The following is a 19,741-nucleotide window of genomic DNA, read 5'->3' as shown; positions in this document are numbered from 1 at the left end:
TTAAGAATTTCCAGGACCTTCACCGCTCTGCTGACCCAGGAGACCTTTCACTATGCTCCTCACCTGTCTGACTGACTAATGGTTGTGTGCTGTCTGACAGGTTGAAGGCAGATAAGGCATTGGTTAAGGAGGTCTATTCTGCAGCCAAAAGGCTCAAGATGGAACGGGTCAAGCAGGTAGGATCTTTCTCTTGTTTCAACTACTGCTACTCCATATTGTACGTTTTTAATGCAGTCCCAATGGTCAGAGTTTCACACTTCTCTCCTCTGATTGGTCAGATCTGTGGCGACTACCTGCTGTCTAAGATGGATTCCCAGACCGCCATCTCCTTCCGTAACTTTGCAAGCTGCATGGGAGATGGCCGCATGCTGGCCAAGATCGACGCCTACATCCAGGAACACCTGCTGGAGGTCTCAGAGCAGGAGGACTTCCTCAAACTGCCCCGCCTCAAGGTGAGCCGTCCCCAGCAAACTTTCTTAACCCAGTCTACAGGGTCCACCTGTCGGTCCATGTACAGTATGTGATGCATTCTAACTCCAGGAACCTGAAACTAGTCAACTAATCAGCAATCTGCTATTAATTAGAAACCAGGTGTGCTGGTGTTGGGATACATCAAGTATATGGAAGCACTGGTGGGCCCTGAGGACTTGGTTGAGAAAGCACAGGAAAAGCCTGTACAGTAGCTAACTTCGTAGGTCTTGAGGAACTCCTCTAAGCACCATATTTTAGCTTTTTAACTTGGACTTTAGAGTAGTGAGATTTATGCAGTTGTACTTTCTTTAGATTCTTACATGGCAAAGCCTCCTAAAATGCATATGAGAAGATATATTATGATGCTGTGTTGAGCTGGGTGTTTTTTTGAAAATACTCTTCACAGTATTTTACGACATCTTTTTGCATATCTATCAGTACATTTTGGCTAATGTCAAGAAGCAAACTTTCCAGCGCTACACGTAGGCTACTTGATGTAGACCTATTCACTGCTAATCACGCACTCTGCTCCGCGGACCTATCGAAACTAGAGGTCGACCAATTAGGATTTTTCAACACCGATACCGATTATTGGAGGACCAAAAAAAATCCGATACCGATTAATCGGCCGATTTTTATATATATTTGTAATAATGACAATTACAACAATACTGAATTAACGCTTTTATTTAAACTTAATATAATACATGAATAAAATCAATTTAGTCTCAAATAAATAATGAAACATGTTCAATTTGGTTTAAATAATGCAAAAACACAGTGTTGGAGAAGAAAGTAAAAGTGCAATATGTGCCATGTAAAAAAAGCTAACGTTTAAGTTCCTTGCTCAGAACATGAGAACATATGAACGCTGGTGGTTCCTTTAAACATGAGTCTTCAATATTCCCAGTTAAGAAGTTTTAGGTTGTAGTTATTATAGGAACTATTTCTCTCTATACCATTTGTATTTCATATACCTTTGACTATTGGATGTTATTATAGGTACTATAGTATTGCCAGCCTAATCTCGGGAGTTGATAGGCTTGAAGTCATAAATCGCGCAATGCTTGAAGCACAGCGAAGAGCTGCTGGCAAACGCAGGAAAGTGCTGTTTGAATGAATGCTTACGAGCCTGCTGCTGCCTACCACCGCTCAGTCAGACTGCTATGTCAAATCATAGACTTAATTATAATATAATAAACACACAGAAATACGAGCCTTAGGTCATTAATATGGTCAAATCCAGAAACTATAATTTCGAAAACAAAACGTTTATTCTTTCAGTGAAATACGGAACCGTTCCATATTTTATCTAACGGGTGGCATCCCTAAGTCTAAATATTGCTGTTACATTGCACAACCTTCAATGTTATGTCATAATTATGTAAAATTCTGGCAAATTAATTACGGTCTTTGTTGGGAAGAAATGGTCTTCACACAGTTCGCAACGAGCCAGGCAGCCCAAACTGCTGCATATACCCTAACTCTGCTTGCACAGAACGCAAAAGAAGTGACACAATTTCCCTAGTTAATATAAATTAATGTTAGCAGGCAATATTAACTAAATATGCAGGTTTTTAAAAAATATACTTGTGAATTGATTTTAAGAAAGGCATTGATGTTTATGGTTAGGTACATTGGTGCAACGACAGAGCTTTTTTCACAAATGCGCTTGTTAAATCATCACCCGTTTGGTGAAGTAGGATGGCGAAGTAGGATGTGATTAGATAATAAATTAACAGGCACCGCGTTGATTATATGCAATGCAGGACAAGCTAGATAAACTAGTAATATCATCAACCATGTGTAGTTAACTAGTGATTATGTTAAGATTGTTTTTTATAAGATAAGTTTAATGCTAGCTAGCAATTTACCATGGCTCCTTGCTGCACTCGCGTAACAGGTGGTCAGCTTGCCACGCATTCTCCTCGTGGAGTGCAAGGTAATCGGCCCTAATTAATCGGCCAAGCCGGTCGACCTCTAATCAAAACCATATTCTAATAAAAACCATACTACTGCCTACTCCGGATGTAAGGTGGTGCCATGAACTCAATATTAAGAGGTGAGAAATAAATTATATACTCACAGAAAGCTGTTAAACAATTTTTCCCTCAATCAGAATGCATCTCTCCCTCTTCCGTGTGCACAGTGGGGAGAGGAGGTGAGAGTGGATCGCTCACACAGCAGCAGACAGGGAAACGGAGACAGGCAGATACTTTCATAGCAGGAATCAACATAATGCATTGGCTGTTACTGTCGACCAAATAATAGTTTTAGAACGTTCTACAGGAACGTTGTGTAGCAAAATTACCTACGTACACAAAATGCTTCGGTAAGAGGAAGGTAATGTCGGCAGGGTGGGAAATTAACTTTTTGGTCCACCAGCCACTGTGGCAGGTAGATAATAAAAAATGTAAAAATCTACCAGCCACTCAGATTTTTTACCACCAAAATGTTTTTTGAGACCATAAAAACAAACGATGAGCATGCTTTCTGTTTTTCTAAATTACTGTATGTATTACTAGTAAGAAGTAATTAAATATAAATTACTGTATGTATTACTAGTAAGAAGTAATTAAATATAAATTACTGTATGTATTACTAGTAAGAAGTAATTAAATATAAATTACTGTATGTATTACTAGTAAGAAGTAATTAAATATAAATTACTGTATGTATTACTAGTAAGAAGTAATTAAATATAAATTACTGTATGTATTACTAGTAAGAAGTAATTAAATATAAATTACTGTATGTATTACTAGTAAGAAGTAATTAAATATAAATTACTGTATGTATTACTAGTAAGAAGTAATTAAATATAAATTACTGTATGTATTACTAGTAAGAAGATCATTTAGACCCGATAGTAAAAACAGATGGAGTTCTACAAATGAACATGAAGAATCAAGTTCCTGCCCTGCCACAAAAGGCTGACTGATACAGCTAATTTATTAATATAGTTCAGAGCTCTGCACTGACGTGTTTTACAAGGAGTACATGATGTGCTCTTAAGTAGAAATGTAGAAGCACACAAATACATCGAGGAGAACAGAATATTTGAGTGTTTTAATTATAAGAAAAAAACGTTTTTTAGGAGTGATCCATGCTCAGTCAAGCACAATCATTAGTTGAGACGAATGTTCAGTGGCCGCTTTAAGGGACTGGCCGTTACCGTGGTAACTTGGGCACTCCCTTGTCTGTGATGAAAAAACTCTGACTGATGTCATCCTAACAGCAGACAGCAGCAAACTCAATCTAACATTGACAACAACCTAACGTTAGGCTGTGAACAAAACTATATAATTGGCCAAGAAACATGAGGACAAGTCAGACTTTAGTAGCCTTTCTTATCAGTTCCACTAACTTCTACATGTGGCCTTTGGATTAAAAAACTTTTCCCAAACGCTCTGTGTGACCACCTGCCAACGTGGCTGGAGAAATAGACCTTCTTACCCACCAATGACAAAATCTACTTGCATCATTTTGGGTTTATCGTCCCAGCTATATTGAACAGCCTTGCTGCAGTAGTTATACTGGTCTTTATCTTGCCGAGGAGTCATCAACTGATTGCTCTATTGACCGTTGGAGGACAAACATGGATAAATAATCTTAGTAGAAATTGTTAGCTGTTCCTCCTCTGAATCTCACCCAATATGTACAATTATTTAATGTCTTGGTGGACGTTTGTATCTAAATCATTAGCTCCCATTTTTGCTTTTACACAGAAACAGTATTTGATCCTGGCTCAAAATGCGTTAATTTAGATTAACTGTGATGGAGCATCGGTTAATGTGGGTTTAACCCAGCTTGTTACTCAGGGATAAATACAGTTAGTTGCATTATTATTAGGGCTGGCACAATGACTGTGTAACCAGCGGTTATGGATGAAGACAGCCATGAAAAGAAAATAAACGGAACAAGCAAGGTGTTGTAGCAAACGAGTCCCCGGTTCCCTAGGCAACACCTCCTCCCTGCTGCAGCAACACACATAGAAATATAATTAATAAAACAGGCTTGGAACCTCTAACCCTACCAATTTCACTGGTAAACTCATGGTTACACTCACAATGGCTGCCTGATATTGTGATGCAATAATTTCCATGGTAATGTAGAATGTTCATTCAAATTATGTTATTTTTGTAATGTCAGTTGAGTTGAATCACCAAATGACAGCACAGATTGATGGGTACACTTCTTGCTTTTACTTCCTGCTTTGCTCCTATGGGTACAATTGCAATGGGCGCCAGTCCACCCATTATGCCATCATTGACTTGAATGGGGATTCCCGTTCTATCTATTCTATTTCTATGGCGCACATGCAGCCAGGAGGAGAGGAGAGAATGTGCGTCTTAAACAACAAAAACAGTTATTGCGGTGACTGCTGTCATTTGTCTGGCCAATAACAGTCTTTGGAAATTCCATGACTGTCACAACCCTAGTTAGTGTATTACCTTCGGTGCTGCAGAATGTACTTTGGAATTCCCAGTTACTGGTTTTAATTGGTCTCTAGTTTGAGGTGAAACACAACCTTTTTTTGTACCGGCTGGACTATGATGGTTCAATAATGATTCCGTGTCTTGTGATTTGTGTTATGAACGAAGCACACCCTAGCCATGGTTGATCCTAGATGGCCTTTTCAAACCTATTTTTGACTGGTCTCCTCTTGTGTTTGTCTACAGTTAGAAGTAATGCTGGAAGACAGCCTTAGCCTGCCCAGCAACGGCAAGCTCTACAACAAGGTGCTCAACTGGGTCCAACGCAGTCTGTGGGAGAACGGAGGTCAACTGGATAGACTGATGGAGGAGGTCAGTACTGTAGCTGGAGTTTAGCTTGCATTAATCCACCCCATAACCCTCCCCACCTTCCCTCCCTCTCTCGCTTTCCTTTAGCAAGTCGTTAAAGGCATCCGCATGCTTCAGATCGGCTGGCGCTGAGCACGGCTAGGCGAACCGAACGATTGTGCTCGCATACTCCCTTAAAAGACCTTCACTTGAAAAACGAGAAAAAATTGTCAATAGTACTGTTTGTCCATTTTGAGACCCCGTAGCCAGTGTACACTTCATCAAAATAGTCTGAATTCATCTATGACGACTCAAGAAATCTGTCATTCATTTTGACATTTTTGTCAAGGAGATCTTTATCTCGCAATTTTGCACCTGACTAGGATGTTTGGTGCAGTATTTCTCAAGTGAAAGAATGTGCATGGGGACGGGTCATCTCTCGTTAAATGACAACAGACACTTTATTGAAGAATCCCTACAATTGACCAATCGCCAACGAGGGGACGTAGACTTCGGCTTGCCTCGGGAGAGAGAAAAAATTGTGTTCCCGAACAGCCCAAGTTTCTTTCCCAAAGTCCAACACGAACAAAATGTCACAAAAAATGTTGTCATAATATATGCACAAACTGTTTGGAACTGTTTGGGCTGGGAAGCATGCGGACGCCTTAAGGCACTGTTCCAAACCCAACGTCATGGCACGCTGTGTTAGGACTGTTTGGTGGTTCTTTTTGTTCTTTCCTTTTTTCTCATTTTCTTTCCTAATGTTTAGTTCTGCAGTACAGTGTACCTGGCCATACAGCAAACTAGAGGTGAGCAGAGACAGACCTGTGTTGCTGTTCTGTTTTAGTGATCAGTTGGATCCACCTACAGTGTCTTGACTTTTGCTCTATTCTCTTTTGCATTGAAAGATGTGAGCAGGTCCCTCACTCTGTTCTGTCCCACTGATACCCTTCTCTTTCTGAGCAGGTGTGTGTGTGTGTGTCAGCGAGCGCTCCAGTACTAACGAATGTTCCTCCCCGTTGATTTGTCTCTCCTCCAGGTTTATTAACAGCAGCAGGAGAGCAGACTGAAGAGCCAAGACTGAGCCGCCAGGGTAATGAGTCAGGGAGAAACAGAGAGAACAGAGGGAGGATAGGAGGAGCCCCCCTCTTTCTCTTTCTACAGCCAAAGCAACACTGTGCTCCCATCTGTCTACACACACACACACACACACACACACAGGCCTACTTAGCTTACACATATTTACATTTTGTAAAGTATGCATACAACCTAATTGACTTACATTCCACTGACATCCAGTGGAGAGCACTCACAGAAACCCGTATCCACTCACAGAAACCCGTATCCACTCACAGAAACCCATATCCACTCACAGAAACGCATATCCACTCACAGAAACCCGTATCCACTCACAGAAACCCGTATCCACTCACAGAAACCCATATCCACCCACAGAAACCCATATCCACTCACAGAAACCCGTATCCACCCACAGAAACCCATATCCACTCACAGAAACCCGTATCCACTCACAGAAACGCATATCCACTCACAGAAACCCGTATCCACTCACAGAAACCCGTATCCACTCACAGAAACCCATATCCACCCACAGAAACCCATATCCACTCACAGAAACCCGTATCCACCCACAGAAACCCATATCCACTCACAGAAACCCGTATCCACTCACAGAAACCCGTATCCACTCACAGAAACCCATATCCACTCACAGAAACCCATATCCACTCACAGAAACCCATATCCACTCACAGAAACCCATATCCACTCACAGAAACCCGTATCCACTCACAGAAACCCATATCCACTCACAGAAACCCATATCCACTCACAGAAACCCATATCCACTCACAGAAACCCATATCCACCCACAGAAACCCATATCCACTCACAGAAACCCATATCCACTCACAGAAACCCATATCCACTCACAGAAACCCATATCCACTCACAGAAACCCATATCCACTCACAGAAACCCATATCCACTCACAGAAACCCATATCCACCCACAGAAACCCATATCCACTCACAGAAACCCATATCCACTCACAGAAACCCATATCCACTCACAGAAACCCATATCCACTCACAGAAACCCATATCCACCCACAGAAACCCGTATCCACTCACAGAAACCCGTATCCACTCACAGAAACCCGTATCCACTCACAGAAACCCGTATCCACTCACAGAAACCCGTATCCACTCACAGAAACCCGTATCCACCCACAGAAACCCGTATCCACTCACAGAAACCCGTATCCACTCACAGAAACCCATATCCACTCACAGAAACCCATATCCACTCACAGAAACCCATATCCACTCACAGAAACCCATATCCACCCACAGAAACCCATATCCACTCACAGAAACCCATATCCACTCACAGAAACCCATATCCACTCACAGAAACCCATATCCACTCACAGAAACCCATATCCACCCACAGAAACCCGTATCCACTCACAGAAACCCGTATCCACTCACAGAAACCCGTATCCACTCACAGAAACCCGTATCCACTCACAGAAACCCGTATCCACTCACAGAAACCCGTATCCACCCACAGAAACCCGTATCCACTCACAGAAACCCATATCCACCCACAGAAACCCATATCCACTCACAGAAACCCATATCCACTCACAGAAACCCATATCCACTCACAGAAACCCATATCCACCCACAGAAACCCGTATCCACTCACAGAAACCCGTATCCACTCACAGAAACCCGTATCCACTCACAGAAACCCGTATCCACTCACAGAAACCCGTATCCACTCACAGAAACCCGTATCCACTCACAGAAACCCGTATCCACTCACAGAAACCCGTATCCACCCACAGAAACCCGTATCCACCCACAGAAACCCGTATCCACTCACAGAAACCCGTATCCACTCACAGAAACCCGTATCCACCCACAGAAACCCGTATCCACTCACAGAAACCCGTATCCACTCACAGAAACCCGTATCCACTCACAGAAACCCGTATCCACTCACAGAAACCCGTATCCACCCACAGAAACCCGTATCCACCCACAGAAACCCGTATCCACTCACAGAAACCCGTATCCACTCACAGAAACCCGTATCCACTCACAGAAACCCGTATCCACCCACAGAAACCCGTATCCACCCACAGAAACCCGTATCCACTCACAGAAACCCGTATCCACTCACAGAAACCCGTATCCACTCACAGAAACCCGTATCCACTCACAGAAACCCGTATCCACTCACAGAAACCCATATCATACCCACTCACAGAAACCCATATCATACCCACTCACAGAAACCCATATCATACCCACTCACAGAAACCCGTATCCACTCACAGAAACCCATATCCACTCACAGAAACCCATATCCACTCACTGAAACCCATATCATACCCACTCACAGAAACCCATATCGTACCCACTCACATAAACCCATATCGTACCCACTCACAGAAACCCATATCCACTCACAGAAACCCGTATCCACTCACAGAAACCCATATCATACCCACTCACAGAAACCCATATCGTACCCACTCACAGAAACCCATATCCACTCACTGAAACCCGTATCCACTCACAGAAACCCATATCATACCCACTCACAGAAACCCATATCGTACCCACTCACAGAAACCCATATCCACTCACTGAAACCCGTATCCACTCACAGAAACCCATATCATACCCACTCACAGAAACCCATATCGTACCCACTCACAGAAACCCATATCCACTCACTGAAACCCGTATCCACTCACAGAAACCCGTATCCACTCACAGAAACCCATATCATACCCACTCACAGAAACCCATATCGTACCCACTCACTGAAACCCGTATCCACTCACAGAAACCCATATCATACCCACTCACAGAAACCCATATCGTACCCACTCACAGAAACCCATATCCACTCACTGAAACCCATATCCACTCACAGAAACCCATATCATACCCACTCACAGAAACCCATATCGTACCCACTCACATAAACCCATATCGTACCCACTCACAGAAACCCATATCGTACCCACTCACAGAAACCCATATCGTACCCACTCACATAAACCCATATCGTACCCACTCACAGAAACCCATATCGTACCCACTCACAGAAACCCATATCGTACCCACTCACAGAAACCCGTATCCACTCACAGAAACCCATATCCACTCACAGAAACCCATATCCACTCACTGAAACCCATATCATACCCACTCACAGAAACCCATATCGTACCCACTCACATAAACCCATATCGTACCCACTCACAGAAACCCATATCCACTCACAGAAACCCGTATCCACTCACAGAAACCCATATCATACCCACTCACAGAAACCCATATCGTACCCACTCACAGAAACCCATATCCACTCACTGAAACCCGTATCCACTCACAGAAACCCATATCATACCCACTCACAGAAACCCATATCGTACCCACTCACAGAAACCCATATCCACTCACTGAAACCCGTATCCACTCACAGAAACCCATATCATACCCACTCACAGAAACCCATATCGTACCCACTCACAGAAACCCATATCCACTCACTGAAACCCGTATCCACTCACAGAAACCCGTATCCACTCACAGAAACCCATATCATACCCACTCACAGAAACCCATATCGTACCCACTCACTGAAACCCGTATCCACTCACAGAAACCCATATCATACCCACTCACAGAAACCCATATCGTACCCACTCACAGAAACCCATATCCACTCACTGAAACCCATATCCACTCACAGAAACCCATATCATACCCACTCACAGAAACCCATATCGTACCCACTCACATAAACCCATATCGTACCCACTCACAGAAACCCATATCGTACCCACTCACAGAAACCCATATCGTACCCACTCACATAAACCCATATCGTACCCACTCACAGAAACCCATATCGTACCCACTCACAGAAACCCATATCGTACCCACTCACTGAAACCCATATCCACTCACTGAAACCCGTATCCACTCACAGAAACCCATATCATACCCACTCACAGAAACCCATAATCACTGAAAAGACCATCTGCATAGCACATAACCACGATTACCCCCCACATACTCGGTACTCCCGTCATAATTCACTATTCAATGAGGAGTTTAATATTAACCAATTTTTAGAACCAAGAGATGTCCTTTAAGTAGGCACGGGCAGAATGCCGGCCATTTTAACCATAACCATAAAGAAGCTTGCCGGCCATTTTAACCATAACCATAAAGAAGCTTGCCGGCCATTTTAACCATAACCATAAAGAAGCTTTTGAAATGGTTCTCTGCTCAAGCATATTCTATTCTACACTATCTCAATGCCCACTGTCATTTTGTTTGAAAATATCTCTATTTTCATGTTTTATTTATTCACTATTTGTATGAAACAATAATGTATGTAAAAGCTTTGTCTTCTACATAAGCATAACTCATGGATTTACATCAGAAAGCTGCAGTGCCTTTTTTCCATGCAATTATAATGACCAACCTCCTCAGCCAACCGTGAGCGGGTTTTCCAAGCATTGAGGTCATGAGGACTGAAGACGTTTCCAGATGCTTCATCTTTACCAACTCCCTCCTCCTCCTTTTATAGATGTTATGAAGGGAAGGGGATGCACAGGAGCAGCACCTGCAGATGTTGTGTATGTCCCTGCATTTACTGTAACCACCTGCGTTCCTTCAACTGTGTGTCCATGTTGATAAAGAAGCCTTGGCTCCTACCGGTGACGACAGACCAACCTGAACCTTCCTCACCCAACCAACCCCCCTCCCACACCGTCCTCCTCCCCCTCCCTCCCGTGTTGCCCGGGGTGCTGCTTTGCTGTGTGTTGCCATGGAGACAGCCTGCCACATGGGTGTTGTGTCGCTGTGTGTCTTGCAGGTGCAAACGCTGTACTATTCAGCCGACCACAAGCTGCTCGATGGCGCTCTCATCATTGAGGAACATGGGGTGTTTGGTGTTGGTGCAGAGGACCACATCCAGTTTGTGCAGGTACACACCCCGCCCCTATCCTGGGCTAACTCTGTGTCACTTGGCCCAACCTGGCCTCTATCCACCTAATGTAGCCTGGCAACAAGGGCACAGCCGGTCAGTGTGTAAAACCTAGGAACACTACACCGGCTTGCCTAGCTCCGTTGCACACTAGACTGGTTCTCACATCAATTGAGTCTAGTCTTTTGGAGATTGGGTTCTGATCGCAAAATGTTTTGTGTGTTTTGAGTATGTAGCTGCTTCTTCGTTGGTCAAGTCTACCCTGTGTCTTTGCCGTCTTTCAGCTTGTTTAGATGGTTTAAATGGGTTGTAGACTGGTTTGAACTGTTTCTGGGGGACTACTCAGCACTGCTAAAAGACTGTTTGGGTGTAGTTCTAGGCAGGTTCAAAGCCAGGATTAGTCCATTTCAGGCCAGATTGTAGAGTGTGTACTCTGCAGCCAACTGGTGTTGTAGCCTGTAGGAGATGTTGTGGATCTTCCCTCTGGCTGGGTTTCTGTACTGTAGCTGCGTTGGTTGTGCTGTTGCAGAAGAAGCCCCTTCGAGAGAACAGCAACACCCAGAGACAGCTGAGTTCCAGCTCCTCCGGCAGCCCCTCGCCCTCCGGCTCCTCCTCCAACACACCCTGCAGGAGAGAGTGGAAGTATATTGCCTCCGAGAAGACCACCAGTAAGTGTGTGTGTGTGTGTGTTTGTTTGTGTCGGATGTTTGAAGACTTAACGGAGGAGTGGGTGTGTTAACTGAAAATGACAACGACTAGATTCTAGTTTAACAACGTTTCCTTCACCGTATTTCCACAGTACATAGTCGCCATCATGCTCAGGCCAGGTCCATCTCCAGTGAGACTACTGCGCAGGCGTACTAATATCAGAGTGATAGCACCTTAATAACAGAAATATAAGGATACTTAAAACATTAACTTAACAGGTGTATAACATAACGTGTATGAATAGCATAATAACTTTTAAGATAAGAACTTTGTTTTTTACTTTAGTTATTACCATCACCTCTCCACTCATGGCCCTACCTCCCCCTTTCTTTCCCCTTCCTCTCTCTCTCTCCCCCGCCTCTCTCGCTCTCTCTCCCATCTCCCCCTCTTCTCTCTCTCGCTCTCCCCTCTCGCTCTCTCTTCTCTCTCTGTCCCCCTCTCTCTCTCCTCTCTCTCGCTCTCTCTCCTCTCTGTCCCCCTCTTTCCCTCTCTCTCTCCTCTCTCCCTTCTCACTGTCTCTCTCCCCCTCCTCAGACAACACTTACCTGTGTCTGGCCGTGCTGGATGGGGTGTTGTGTGTGATCTTCCTGCATGGCCGTAGCTCTCCCCAGAGCTCTCCCTCTGCAACACCCTGTCTGATGAAGAGCCTCAGCTTCGAGGCCCAGCCTGAGGAGCTGGAGGAACACCCGCTGACCACCATGCACTATGCCCGCTCTGGCCTGGGCACTGCCACCCTGCACGGCAGGCTCATCGCTGCAGGTACGGAGATTTTAACCATTGTCTATTTAACCTTATATTTATACAGGTTATTCTCATTAAGATACAATCTCTTCACAGCAAGATAGAGCTGTTAGTTAACCAGCCACTGAGCCTCTATCTGGAGACTGGTACTGACCGGTCCCCAGTCTCACATCCTTCAAATCAGCCCTGTCCTGTCACTCACAACTGTCATCTACAGTGCATTCGGAAAGTATTCAGACCCCTTGACTTTTTCCACATTTTGTTATGTTGCAGCCGTAATCTAAAATTGTTTAAATCGTTTTTTTCCCTCATCAATCTACACACAATATCCCATAATGTGGAAAAACAGATTTTTAGAAATGTTAGCAACAATAATATATATATATATTTTTTATGGATATAACATTTACATAAGTATTCAGACCCTTTACTCAGTACTTTGTTGAAGCATCTTTGGCAGCGATTACAGCCTTGAGTCTTCTTGGGTATGATGCTACAAGCTTGGCAAACTTGTATTTGGGGAGTTTCTCCCATTCTTCAGATCCTCTCAAGCTCTGTCAGGTTGGATGGGGAGTGGATGGGGAGCACAGGTATTTTCCGGTCTCCAGAGATGTTCGATCGGGTTCAAGTCCAGGCTCTGGCAGGGCCACTCAAGGACATTCAGAGACTTGTTCCGAAGTCACTCCTGCGTTGTCTTGGATGTGTGCTTAGGGTCGTTGTCCTGTTGGAAGGTGAACTTTTGCCCCAGTCTGAGGTCCTGAGCGCTCTGGAGCAGGTTTTCATCACGGATCTCGCTGTATTTTGCTCCATTCATCTTTCCCTCAATCCCGACTAGTCTCCCAGTCCCTGCTGCTGCCAGCACAATGCTTCACCGTAGCGAGGGTGCCAGGTTTACTCCAGACGTGACGGCTTGGCATTCAGGCCAAAGAGTTCAATCTTGGTTTCATCAGACCAGTTAATCTTGTTTCTCATCTTCTGAGTACTTTAGGTGCCTTTTGGCAAACTCCAAGCAGGCTGTCATGTGCCTTTTACTGAGGAGTGGCTTCCGTCTGGCCACTCTACCATAAAGGTCTGATTGGTGGAGTGCTGCACAGATGGTTGTCTTTCTGGAAGGTTCTCCCATCTCCACAGAGGAACTCTGGAGCTCTGTCAGAGTGACCATCGGGTTCTTGGTCACCTCCCTGACCAAGGCCCTTCTTCCCCGATTTCTCAGTTTGGTCAGGCAGCCAGCTCTAGGAAGAGTCTTTGTGCTTCCAAACTTCTAACATTTAAAAATGAGGGAGGCCACTGTGTTCTTGGGGACCTTCAATGCTGCTGAATTTTTTCTGTACCCTTCCCTAGATCTGTGCCTCGACACAATCCTGTCTCGGAGCTCTACAGGCATTTCCTTCAACCTCATGGCTTGGTTTTTGCTCTGACATGCACTGTCAACTGTGGGACCTTTATATAGACAGATGTGTGCCTTTCCAAATCATGTTTAATCAATTGAATTTACCACAGGTGGACTCCAATCAAGTTGTATAAACATCTGTTTGCGCTATAGGCTCACATTAAGGGTTCTGTAGGCCCGGACAGACCTGGTGATCTCTGTTTGAGCTGTATGCTCACATTAACGGTTCTGTAGGTCCAGACAGACCTGGTGATCTCTGTTTGAGCTGTATGCTCACATTAAGGGTTCTGTAGGCCCGGACAGACCTGGTGATCTCTGTTTGAGCTATAGGCTCACATTAACGGTTCTGTAGGTCCAGACAGACCTGGTGATCTCTGTTTGAGCTGTATGCTCACATTAAGGGTTCTGTAGGCCCAGACTGACCTGGTGTCCTCTGTTTGAGCTGTATGCTCACATTAAGGGTTCTGTAGGCCCGGACTGACCTGGTGTCCTCTGTTTGAGCTATAGGCTCACATTAAGGGTTCTGTAGGCCCAGACTGACGTGGTGTCCTCTGTGTATTTTCCGTCTCCAGGAGGGTATAACCGAGAGGAGTGCCTGAGGACGGTGGAGTGTTACGACCCCAAAGACGACCGCTGGACCTTCACCGCTCCTATGCGGACTCCCAGGGCTCGCTTCCAGATGGCAGTGCTTATGGTACGACCCTGACCTTTGAACCCTAATTTCATAGGATTGACAGGTGCCTGTCTGACTTAAACCTGTCTCTCTGTCTCCTCTCATCTCTCATAGGGTCAGCTGTACGTGATGGGCGGCTCCAACGGCCACTCGGACGAGCTGAGCTGTGGGGAGACATACGATCCGCACACTGACACGTGGGCTCAGGTGCCAGAGCTCCGGACCAACCGCTGCAACGCAGGTGTCTGCTCATTGAACAACAAGCTGTTCGTGGTGGGAGGGTCGGACCCCTGTGGGCAGAAAGGCCTGAAGAACTGTGACGCTTTTGACCCTGTAACCAAGACCTGGAACAACTGTGCTCCCCTCAACATCAGTAAGCACCTATACCACACATACACTACGGAGCTATAGGAGGACGGGCTCATTGTAATGGCTGGAATGGAATAAATGGAACGGTGTGAAACACCTCACACATATGGAAACCACGTTTTACTCCGTTCCATTTACTCCATTCCGGCCATTACAATGAACCCGTCCTCTTAAAGCTCCTCCCACCAGCCTCCTCTGCTATACACGGACTGTATTGTACCTATATCTCTCATAGTGTACACTGAAGAAAAAGGTTCCAGGTAACGAACTTCTTTGTCTTGTCACCAGGGTGGAAGCCTTTACTAATGGTACTTATCATTTATTGCATGTACTGTGTCAGTGAAGAACTGGAATGGTTTTGAGTTGGCCTGTGAATGTGAAAAGTGATTCAAGTGTGGCGTTAACTCTGTTCACCTAGGGAGGCACCAGGCTGCGGTGTGTGAGCTAGATGGCTTCATGTACGTGATTGGAGGTGCTGAGTCGTGGAACTGCCTGAACACAGTGGAGCGTTACAACCCCGAGAACAACACCTGGACCCTGATCTCCCCCATGAACGTGGCCCGCAGGGGGGCTGGGGTGGCCGTCTACGCTGGTAAGACACTTCTCCATAGAAATATAGCATTCTGGTTCTCTGGTCTGCTCTGAACTGGGGATTACCGTGTATAGGGTCATGGGTTCACTGGGGTGGGGATACAGTTTGCTTTGGTTGCAACCTTGGAAATTGGCAGAAATATCCAAATCATTGCTCAGATTTGTGCTGACCCTTCTCTCTCCTTGTCGCGATCTCCTTCTCTTCCCGTCTCTAGGGAAGCTTTTCGTGGTTGGTGGGTTTGATGGCTCCCATGCCCTGCGCTGTGTTGAGGTGTACGACCCAGCCCGCAATGAGTGGAGGATGCTCGGTAGCATGACCGTGGCACGCAGCAATGCGGGTGTAGCCGTGCTGGGTGATTTCATCTGCGCTATGGGCGGCTTCGACGGAAACAACTTCTTGAACACGCTGGAGGTTTACGACCCCGAGACGGATGAGTGGAGCGACTGCGCCGATGCCCTCTCATCCTCCGCCTGAGGGTTAAGGGTCAGAGGTCAATGGGGGGGGTACCTTTCCCAAACTAACAGGCTTAGTGACATAATCGTGTTTCGTGATGTTCCGTAGGTGAGTGGGAGGAAGGGGACAGAGGAATCATTTTGGCAGGGGGTCTTCAGTGAAGACTGGAATATTTGGGGGGATGGTTGCCGAAAGCAACATTAAGCCTTTGCATACAATATTTTTCGTGCTGTATATATTTTCCTTTTTGTCTTAAGAATGCCAACATTTAATACACTTTTAGTGCAATTTAGTTTTTTTTTTTTTTTTGAAAGGTTTGTGTATTGTTTTCTGAGAAGAAGCTACTGTTTTGATCATCTCAAGATGACCTTGGACCTACTGGTCTGGTCAGGATGGCTGATGGTGCTGGAGAACTTTGGGTTGACTTGATTTAGAAGGTGATTCTGAATAGTTGTTTCCATTTTAAACTGTCATTTTAACTCCCACACACATTTAAAGATATGCAGTTTGAAGCCTTATTCAAAGAAAGAGGGTCACTCCAATCATGGCTTTGTCATTTAAACTGAAGCTGGATTTTGCTTTTCCAATCTTTAATGATGGCCTTTTTAAAATATTTTTATACACTGCTGATTTACCAATAGAAGAAGTAGCTGACGCACATGACAACTGAGTCATCAAACAAAAACCAGTGCCAGTTTAGTAACAACGCGAACACACACACACAACCAACCATGCTTCTGTGCTTGTTCTAACCAAGTATTTTGTTACTGCGTTTTGACTAATTCACGATTTGTAGAGATGCTGTTTTCTTTATTTCTTGTGTGGTGTTTTAAAAGGGGTTCAGACATTTGGCTTTTGACATTTTCTTTTTTGAGTTTAGAAGGATTGGAAGGTCCTGTATCACATTTGTAACACGCTGATATTCCTTAACTAATAAACCATTTCAACCTGATGGCGTGTGCTCTTGTACTTTTCTTTTTCCCAACGAATAAGGTACTAGAAATGACTCAGGTTCAGTATGACACAAAGGTGTGCAACGCTGAATTCAACGGAAACGATACTGTACTGAACGACCAGTTGAAAAAAAACTTGATTTATGGTGGCCTAGAGAGCAATTACCGTATGGTGTGCTGCACGAGTTTTGTGATTTCAAATAGTCACACCCATATTGTTCAGGCCACACCAACCAAACGGGATCAAACGTACCTCAAAGGCTGTTGAAGAATGGTGTGCACCGTTTTCGGGAAATGTGCCGTTCCGTACAAACCGTCACACAACGTAGCAAACGGAACACACACCTTGTTTGTTAGAGCTGTGACTGTCAAACATTCTCTTTTAGGTAGTGTAGCGATGGGTCACGTATACCAGTGTTCTAATGAAAGAACCACCTGATTATACTTCTACTCTATAAACCTTCCATCGATTGGACGTTGCAAGTCACTACTTAATCCCCCAGGACACAATTACACAAACAAATATATATTGAGATTCAGCCAAATTGCAAAATGTGTTGACAAAAAATTCAAAGTTTAGTTGACTTCCACTCAATGTCAAAACTTATTAAATCAAGTAAGCAAAAAACTGTTTCCTCAACTTGGAAATTCATAAACCTGTAGTCAAATTTACTGAAGCAACATTAGTTGTGTTGATTAGAAATTAAGTTCAACACGTCTTGTCTATACTTACAGTATGTAACTAAGTTGAATCAACAAAGATTGTGTATAATCAAATTAGAAATTCACAACCAAAAAATCTAATCAATTGGAAAAAAACATAACCTCTGTTCAGATGACTTCAACTTCGTTTTGTGGGGTGGAGCTATTAGAATAATACCTAGCATGCTTTGCAACTGTCCATTTTTGACATTTACATTTTGGTAATTTAGCAGACCCTTTTATCCAGAGAGTCTTCAGTTAGTGCATTCAACGAAGGTAGATAAACATCCACATTTAAAAAGTAACAAGTAAAAAGGTCATGTAACCGTTTCTGAAAATGTCATTGTAGTTGTTGGATGGTTGACATTACTAAGTATATTGCCAGTTTTGAAACTGGTGGAAAAGCTCACACATGAGCAAGAGAGACTAAAGTGAGTGCTTTCAGAAAGTATTTATACCCCTTGACATATTCCACATTTTGTTGTGTTACAGCCTGGATTCAAATGGATGACAATGTATTCTCACCCATCTACACGCAATAAATACCCTGTTATAACAAAGTGAAAACATGTTTTAAGATTTTAAGTGTGCTGTCATGTGCCTTTTACTGAGGAATGGCTTCCGTCTGGCTACTCTACCATAAAGGCCTGATTGGTGGAGTGCTGCAGAGATGGTTGTCCTTCTGTAAGTTTCTCCCATCTCCCTGACCAAGGCCCTGCTTCCCCGATTGCCCAGGCACCAGCTCTAGGAAGAGTCTTGGTGGTTCCAAACTTCTTCCATTTAAGAATGATGGAGGCCACTGTGTTCTTGGGGACCTTCAATGCGGCAGAAATGTTTTGGTACCCTTCCCCGGATCTGTGCCTCGACACAATCCTGTCTCGGAGCTCTACGGACAATTCCTTCGACCTCATGGCTTGGTTTTTGCTCTGACATGCACTGTCAACTGTGGGACCTTATATAGACAGGTGTGTGCCTTTCCAAATCATGTCCAATCAATTGAATTTACCACAGGTGGACTCCAATCAAGTTGTAGAAACATCTCAAGGATGATCAACGGAAACACGATGGGACCTGAGCTCAATTTCAAGTCTCATAACAAAGGGTCTGAATAATTATGTAAATAATGTATTTCTGTTTTTAATACATTTGCAAACATTTCTAAAACCCTGTTTTCACTTTGTCATTATGGGGTATTGTGATGTCATTATGGGGTATTGTGTGTAGATTGATTAGGAATTTTTTATTTATATATATACATTTTAGAATAAGGCTGTAATGTAACAAAATGTGGAAAAAGTCAATGGGTCTGAATACTTTCTGAAGGAACTGTATGTAAAGTAGATATTTCTGTATTTATAAAAACACATTTCACTGTCATTATGGGGTATTGTGTGTAGATGGGTGAGAGAAAAAATCTATTTAATCCACTTTGAATTCAGGCTGTAACACAACAAATGTGGAATAAGTCAAGGGTTATGAATACTTTCTGAAGAAACTCTATTTAACCTGAAAGTCAGTTAGATTCATTGAAAATACACTGCTCAAAAAAATTAAGGGAACACTTAAACAACACAATGTAACTCCAAGTCAATCACACTTCTGTGAAATCAAACTGTCCACTTAGGAAGCAACACTGATTGACAATAAATTTCACATGCTGTTGTGCAAATGGAATAGACAAAAGGTGGAAATTATAGGCAATTAGCAAGACACCCCCAATAAAGGAGTGGTTCTGCAGGTGGTGACCACAGACCACTTCTCAGTTCCTATGCTTCCTGGCTGATGTTTTGGTCACTTTTGAATGCTGGCGGTGCTTTCACTCTAGTGGTAGCATGAGACGGAGTCTACAACCCACACAAG

At 44.0% G+C, this 19,741-nt stretch overlaps 1 protein-coding gene across 3 annotated transcripts in view; it reads left to right on the top strand.

The window, feature by feature from the left end:
- ivns1abpa (influenza virus NS1A binding protein a) overlaps positions 1-17,178 on the top strand; it is a 46,593-nt gene extending 29,415 nt beyond the window's left edge. For all 3 annotated transcript variants that reach the window (XM_071346346.1, XM_071346344.1, XM_071346347.1), the window contains exons 5-14: positions 101-176; positions 279-452; positions 5,154-5,279; positions 11,190-11,300; positions 11,830-11,968; positions 12,543-12,767; positions 14,712-14,833; positions 14,927-15,185; positions 15,600-15,773; positions 15,988-17,178. In XM_071346346.1, the coding sequence (XP_071202447.1) occupies positions 101-176; positions 279-452; positions 5,154-5,279; positions 11,190-11,300; positions 11,830-11,968; positions 12,543-12,767; positions 14,712-14,833; positions 14,927-15,185; positions 15,600-15,773; positions 15,988-16,247 (1,666 nt within the window). In that variant the 3' untranslated portion in view covers positions 16,248-17,178. The remainder of the gene's footprint in view (positions 1-100; positions 177-278; positions 453-5,153; positions 5,280-11,189; positions 11,301-11,829; positions 11,969-12,542; positions 12,768-14,711; positions 14,834-14,926; positions 15,186-15,599; positions 15,774-15,987) is intronic.
- The last annotated feature ends 2,563 nt before the right edge of the window (positions 17,179-19,741 follow it).

The sequence above is a fragment of the Salvelinus alpinus genome, chromosome 16, assembly GCF_045679555.1.
Source record: "Salvelinus alpinus chromosome 16, SLU_Salpinus.1, whole genome shotgun sequence".
Lineage (NCBI taxonomy): Eukaryota > Metazoa > Chordata > Actinopteri > Salmoniformes > Salmonidae > Salvelinus > Salvelinus alpinus.
Note: the sequence above shows the minus strand (reverse complement) of the source record. Positions and strands in the feature narration are given on the sequence as shown.